Consider the following 7,112-nt stretch of genomic DNA (forward strand, 5'->3'; position numbering starts at 1 on the left):
TGGCCCTGAGGATGACGGAGGGGCTGCAGTGTGGCCTGTGCCACAGGTCTGGCCGGGCAAACTCCCAAGGTCAATACATCAGAGCAGGCAGGGGCTCTGGGGCCTGACGACCCAGGCACAGAAACTCCAGGGCACCATGGGGGGTGGGGGGAGGTGTGAGTCAGATGGCATTCCAGTGTCTGCCCGCCCCATTCCATCTCAGACCCGTCCCTGCAGCCTTGACAGCTCCAGCCTGGGTTTGCTAGAGGAGTCTGGTGGCAGTGATTTCTGTGACAGAGGGCTGGGGACTTAGCAGTCTGGAGGGAAGGTGGCTGATGGAGGTGATGGGCTCAGTGACGGGCTGTCGAGTGCCATGCCCGTCCTCTGCTCACTGCTGGGACAGCTCCGGGGCATGGCTTGCCTCCGGCAGTGCTGGGCCCATCACAGACACAACCCACCTCCAATAACTGGCCCCTGCAGGAACACCAAGGCCCAGGCTGCCTGCCTCCATCAGGGGCGGTGCTACAGAGCCACCCCTGCTTCAAGCCTGCCAAGCCTCTGGGACCAGCTGTACCCTCTCTGTCGTCACCACTCAGGTGAGCTGCTTTCTCTCCCAGGCCGGCTTCCCTTCCCCCCATCCAGGTGATGCTCAAAAGGCCATTTCCTGACCAACCTCCAGCACCCACACCTCCACCTCAGGGTGTGTTCCCAGGGAAGCCAAAGGACGCCCATCGAGGAACTAGAATATCTACACACCTCCACCTGCCCCTGTCCCACCAGACCTCTTAACCTACGTGTGCATGCACACACTGTCTCAGGTGTACTCACTGTACTTGTTCACAGACGGATACATATGCGGGCACACATGCACGCGCATACTTGAATATATCCTCTACCCATCTGCAAGCACGTACATGTGCACACACATACTCATGACACATAGGAACCACATGCAGTCGTGCCCACACACACATGCACCTACCTGGCAGTCCAAGAGAATGTTCTCCGGCTTCAGATCCCTGCAAAACAGGAGAGACAAGAAGAGCCTGTTGGCGTCTCATCATTGAGTGAGGACAGCTGGGGCCTGGCCTCTGGCAGGAAGCACATTCGTGGAGCTCCAAGGATGATAGACTGGCGAGACCCCCTCTTCCTCCTTGATCCATCATCAGGACTTAGGGGTCCACCCCCCTGGCTGTTGGAACAGGAAGTCGCAGGCCCAGCCTGCATGAAGGCCTCACCTGTAGATGATGTTGAGCGAGTGCAGGTAGCCGATGGCGCTGGCCACCTCTGCGGCATAGAAGCGGGCCCGTGGCTCCAGGAACCGGCGCTCGCGTTGCAAGTGGAAGAAGAGCTGAGGGTGGGGTGCAGGGGGCACGTGTGAAAGGTCTTCTTGGGGTGCTCCCAGCCACCAGTGTGCAGACTGGGGCTGCATGAGCTTCACCCTCTGTGACAGCCAATTCACCCCAGTCTGAGCTGAAGTGCACGCCTACCTACCAAACAGCCGCTCGCCACTCACCACCCCACCCCCACCCTGAGCGGCCACAGGTGCCTAACTTGTCCGCAGGAAGAAAGAAAGATGTGCTGAGCACCTACTCTGCTCCAGGCTCACGGCATTGTCAAGACAACCCTCCGCTTAGAGGATGCCTGCAGCTTCAGAGAAGTTACGTGACCTGCCCCGGGCCACACCGCTCGCAATGGACAGAGCTGAGATTTGAACTGGATGATTCAAAGGTGTGCTGTTCCTTCAACCCAGACAATAAGATGACCCGGCTGTCCAACGGAGCCCAGGTTAGATCTGCCCGCCAGCCAACCACTGGGGTCTATTTTGGATGGGCCTTCATCCCCAAGGGGGGAGCCTAAAGGGCCCCAAAGAACCGAAACTTTCGGCATGAGGTGGAAAGGTCACTCAGGTAAAGTTCAGAGTCACTAAAGTTTCTCATCTTGCCCAGAAAGACAGAGCGAAGTCCAGGAGGGACTCTGGCTTGTCCGAGCTGTACCTCTGGGTCACCGTGTGCCTACTGCAGTGACCTGGCCATGCCCCCTCAGAGCCTGTGATGTAAATGGGGGGCACCGGGACCTTTGAACACATAGCCCCTCTAAGCACCCGCCTTCCCCGAGGGCAGCTGGTGAGTCTTTGGGGAGCACCCTTGCTGGGAGCCAGCCAGGTCTGCGTTCAAACAGGGGGCGCCTTGCGTGAGCGAGTCACCCCCTCAGCCTCAGTTTTGGCAGCTACAAAATGGGTCTGTTGTCAGGATGCGATGAGCTCATTCCAGCGCCTGGTACCCAGTGGGGGTGGGGGGGGACGGCCCCAGCCGAGAGCCGGCGCACCTCGCCCCCGTTGACGTAGTCGAGCACGAAGTAGAGCTTCTCGGGGGTCTGGAAGGAGTAGCGCAGACCCACCAGGAAGGGGTGCCGCACGTTCTTCAGGAGCACGCTGCGCTCGGCCATGATGTGGCTCTGCTGAGGGGGACACACAGACAGAGCTCCGGGTCACATGGCCTTGCTGGTGGAGGGGGCCCTGCATAGGACTACCCCATGCCCTGTGTCAAACACCCTCGATGGCTCCCTGTTGCCCTCAAAGGCAGACTGAAGTTCCCTGCCTGGTGTTCAGGGTGCAGCCTGGCCAGCAGCATCCCCAGCCTGTCTGTGTGGGCACAATGCCAGCCTTGGGTCAGAAACCCCTGCTCCTGAGCTGATAAACACATACGATGGCTAGTTCCAGAAATGTGTCCCAAGGAGAATCTTTACAAGAAGTCATACTCCGTACACATGATACCCATCTCCTGTTCCTTCAGCCTGGCAGGACCCACCTGCCCTCAGGCCATTGGAAGGACACCTTCCTGACCACCTGCAAGGCTGCCTCCCTTGGGAAGATGGCCTCTCCCCACCTCCCAGCTTCCCTGGCAGCAAACAGCGTCCACTCACTCCCTTTCCCGAGTCTGTAGACTTGCTATTCAGGCCCCGCTCTGTTCTCCTCCCAGGGTCAGGCTAACGGGTCTCAAGCCAGCGGGAAGGGCCCTTGGGGACTATCAAGTGTGACCCCGGCACTGTATAGAGATAGGTAGTAAGGACGAAGACTTGCTCACCACGCTTCCCAGGGAATGGCAGAGGACCAGGGCTGGGTCCTCCTGAAGACCCTATGGGTGAGGTGGCTTAGCCTGCCTTTCTTGGGCCCCAACTGACCCCTGGCTGTGACCACCACTGGCTGGACTCTGCTCCCAGCCCCCTGGGCCCCTCAGAGTCAGAGCCCATCTTTGGAGGCCACCCTAGGTAAAGGGTGAAGGGGCAGGAGGTACCTCTTTCTTCTTTAAGATGGACTTTTTCTGTAGCACCTTCACGGCATAGAACATCCCGTCGGACTTGCGTTTGGCCAGGAGCACCTGAGCAGAAGCACAGTTGGGAGTCCCTCCGTGTGAGGGGTCTGGTCACCGGCCTGTCTAGGTGGCAGCACAGGCCCTCCAGCTAGCCCCCAAGATTCAGCAGGAATGTGAGCCCCCCTGTCTCTCTTGGCCCATTTGAGCAGCGGGCAGGGGTGCGGAAGCAGGAAGATAGCCTAGATCTTCCACCTGCATCCCCATCACTCACCTTCCCATAGTTCCCCTTGCCAATGACTTTGAGGAAATCGAAGTCGGTGGGCCGGGCACTGGGCGAAGAGGGAAGGAAACTGTGAGCTCAGGGACCCAGTATCTGAGACCGAACCCTAACTTCTTTGTAACTTTGAGGCTGGGAAGTCTAGTGAACTTTCTGAGAATCAAAGCCTGCTGGCTTTTGATGAATGCCTGTTCTCAGTGCTGAAAAAGAGTTGATTAGGATACATAGTGACCCTGTATAGGGCTTCTGAGACTGTAAATCTTTATGTGAGCAGACAGTCTCATCTCTCTCCCTTGGTGGGTTTGAACCACCAACCTTGTAATTAGCAGTCCAATGCCTCGCCCACAGTACCACGGTATCCTTTCTTATGGCTAAGAGAGCGCTTGTAAGACTTGTCCCTGCACCCTGGGGAGTTCAACATCAAGTTAAGAGCAGATAAAGTTCAGAGGAAACCAGACACCGCAGAATAGAAGGTAAGGGATCTAGCTGCCACAGGGATCTTGGAGAAGGGCCTGATAATGCAGCCATTTGTTGGGGGGAGTGTCCCAGGGAGAGGGCCCAGCATGGGCACGGCTGGGAAACAGAGTCGGGAGAGAATCCTGAACTTGGATGGTAGGGCTTTGAACTCTAGCACAGAGAAGTTGGACATTACCCCCACATCCAGGGCAGCGGAGAGGAGACTATTTGAGAGACCAGAACTCACTTTGGGTTGGCTGAAGGTCCCAGGTTGATGTTCCCATTGGCCCTCGAGGCCTAAAGATATTTAAAGACAGCGGTGATTAAGAGCTGCGTCCTCTGCGGATTCCCTTCAGCACCTCCCTGGGCCGGCTTGCTTAAGTCTTCCATCTTTCCTTCCTTTCTTACCACCCATCTCCTCACCCACCCACCTGTCTAGTCACCCACCTACCCATTTACTCACCTACCCACCCATCTCTTCACCTACTCACCCATCTACCCAACCACCTCCCTGCCTACCCACCTACCCACCCCTTCCATCAAACGTTCCCTCACCCATTCACCAGCTAATCTGCCTCTCATAGCACATGAACCTTGGGAGGCTACTGGTTGCTGTACCCATGCTGACGGTGAGGAGCCTGAGGCTCAGAGAGGCACGGCCCAGGGTTTGACAGACAGCCGGGCTGGGATTAGAGCCCAGGTGTCCTCACAGTCAACCCTCTGGATATCCCACCCCGGCGGTGGTCCGCAGACTTCATCAGCTGGGAGACGCGGTGAACCCTCTGGTCGTGGCTTGGGGCTCAGAACTTCTCACCTGTGGACTGGTCATCCCGGCCTGGTTGGGGTTCATTTTATTTTGTCTCAGGGATCAGGCAGACTCTGTGGGCACTGGGAAGAGCAGGTATGAAAGCTAGAACCGAGGGTTCGCCTCCCCTGTCTAGGGCTTCGGATACTGTTGTTCTCTGGCCCCAGGGGCCCTCTCCACCATGCCCACCTCCATGTGGCTGACATAGAGGGGCCAGCACCCCTGCATGGGGCAAGATTGTATGATCCCTTGGCCCAGCATTTCTGACCACATTTCAGGGGTGTGTGGGTGGAAGGAGGGCCCTCCTCCCTCTAGGGGGATCCCACTGAAGCTGGGGTTTTTTTCAGGGGTTCAAAGGTGGGAGACAGCCAGAGAAGCCACACCCTGGTCATCCAGGCCAGGTCCAGAAATCCAGGTGCTGAAGGGTCTCTCATAGAACATAAAGAGGGACACCCCCACTCCCACCCTCCCACAGGTGGGAGGGACTTGGGCTTAGTCAAGGAGAGACCTGGCCTAGGACCACAGCGCTGGAAGGGGCAGGCAGGCTGAGTCCCCCAGACCCTGCATGCCTGTGGACAGTCCTGGGCTCTTTGCTGACCACCATCTCCCAACCTCCAGAAAGGATCTCCACTCAGCGTCCTAGGATGGTGGTTTCCCTGGGGACCCCAGCTAGCCGATGTCTCAGGTCAAACATCAGAGAGTGTCAGCTGCTCTTCTATGAAGCAAGGAACATGGCAGCTCACGGGACCTCCCTGGCCTGCGCTGCTAGCTGGAGAAGACGGGGTGTCCAGGTTCTGGCTCAGCATGCTCAGGGTCCCAACAGCCCCATGCCAGCTTGGGAAATCAAGGCTAAACTTTGAGAGCTCACCTGAGAGAGCAGCTGCTTGTGGGGTCGCTGGGAGCTGTGTACCCCAAGAGAGCAGCCAAGACCCACTGTGGGGCCCAGCTGTGGCTTGGCCTCCCTGGACAGGGGGCTCCACATCTTTACAGGGGACCCACCCTGGGGTCCTCTTGAGAACTGAGAAATGACTGCAACAAGGGAAGGAGGCCCCAGAGAGGGAGCCGCAGGACTGCGGAGTAGGGAGTTGGTCTGGGTACCCCTAGGCAGCCCACTGTCCCTCCCCAGTCCATCCCAGGCTGACCCTGATGTCCCTTGGACAGGCCCCGGCCTCCCCAGCCCCACATACCTGCAAAGTCCAAGCAGAGGCCACGGACTAAGGCAGCAGCTGGAGCCGGAGGATGGGCAGTGGGTAGAGAGCTGCTCTGTTCTCCCAACAAGGGCCGATGTGTCTGTGCTGGCCGGCCGCTGGCCTGGCACCAGCACCACGCTCAGAGCTCCAGCAGCAGCGGCAGCAGCCCAGCGAGGGGGCTGACCGACGTCACACAGGACCCAACAGAGCTGAAGAAGGCACTGGAGACCTCTGTTCCCTCGGGGACATCACCTACCCCTAGGGATGAGGGGAAGAGGGTCCCTCCTTGTCTCAGTGCACAGTACCCAGTACCCAGCACCTAGGACCAGACACCCATGGGTGGCTTAGGATGTGCGTGCCCATACAGTCCAGGCCGTGGTGGGGGGATGCTTAGCACGTGAGTAAATGCTTTGTCTGTAGACGTGCCTCTGTGTGTCTGCCAGTGCAGGATGTCAGTGTGTCTGTGAACCAAAGAATCTGGGCCACGGTGGGTGCGTCTGTGTGGAGAGGACACCGCCACCATCAAGCTGTTTGGCAGCATCACCTGCTGTACCATTATGTCCTTGTGCACCTGCTGTCCCCCGAGAGGGACGGCGTCCAGGGGTGCTGTGTAGGGTCCCAGAAACCAAACACACTGCCACAGAGCCGTTGGTGCCCTCTCAGAGGCACCCTGCAGGACAGGGGAGAGTTCCCAAGCCCCTCACTCTTTAGGGGAGTAGAAAGCTCCACCTGTCTTCCTCGGAGTGGCTGGTGGTTTTGAACTGCTGACCTTGCGATTAGCAGCCCAGCTCTTAACCACGACACCGCCAGGGCTCCTCCTGCTGTGCGGTGCAGTGTGTGCCAGTGCGTGTCGGTTGGTGTGCATTTCTACTTCTACATACGACGGGACTTCAAGAAGTTGGTGGGGAAATTCATGATCCTTTCATTCAATTTTTCCACAAACATTTTGAAGCCTCCTCATATAGTAATGCGCCTGGGTCGGTGCGTGTGTGTGTGTGTGCGTGTGCGTGTGTCTGTGTGAGAGAGAGAGAGAGAGAGAGAGAGAGAGAGAGGTCCTGCCCAGAAGATAATATTATCTCCAGAGCCTGTCC

At 58.0% G+C, this 7,112-nt stretch overlaps 1 protein-coding gene across 1 annotated transcript in view; it reads right to left on the reverse strand.

Annotated features, from left to right (window-relative positions):
• The window catches only part of SGK2 (serum/glucocorticoid regulated kinase 2), a 23,054-nt gene that overhangs the window by 11,140 nt on the left and 4,802 nt on the right, over positions 1-7,112 (reverse strand). Inside the window, exons 2-9 of the mRNA XM_045295364.1 lie at positions 6,019-6,279; positions 4,841-4,914; positions 4,274-4,323; positions 3,565-3,622; positions 3,276-3,359; positions 2,308-2,439; positions 1,218-1,330; positions 946-998 (exon numbers count right to left, since the gene is read on the reverse strand). Coding sequence (XP_045151299.1) covers positions 946-998; positions 1,218-1,330; positions 2,308-2,439; positions 3,276-3,359; positions 3,565-3,622; positions 4,274-4,323; positions 4,841-4,876 — 526 coding nt within the window. The 5' untranslated portion in view covers positions 4,877-4,914; positions 6,019-6,279. The remainder of the gene's footprint in view (positions 1-945; positions 999-1,217; positions 1,331-2,307; positions 2,440-3,275; positions 3,360-3,564; positions 3,623-4,273; positions 4,324-4,840; positions 4,915-6,018; positions 6,280-7,112) is intronic.

Source organism: Echinops telfairi, unplaced genomic scaffold (genome assembly GCF_000313985.2).
Source record: "Echinops telfairi isolate 266 unplaced genomic scaffold, ASM31398v2 ScPeMD7_5592;HRSCAF=6446, whole genome shotgun sequence".
Lineage (NCBI taxonomy): Eukaryota > Metazoa > Chordata > Mammalia > Afrosoricida > Tenrecidae > Echinops > Echinops telfairi.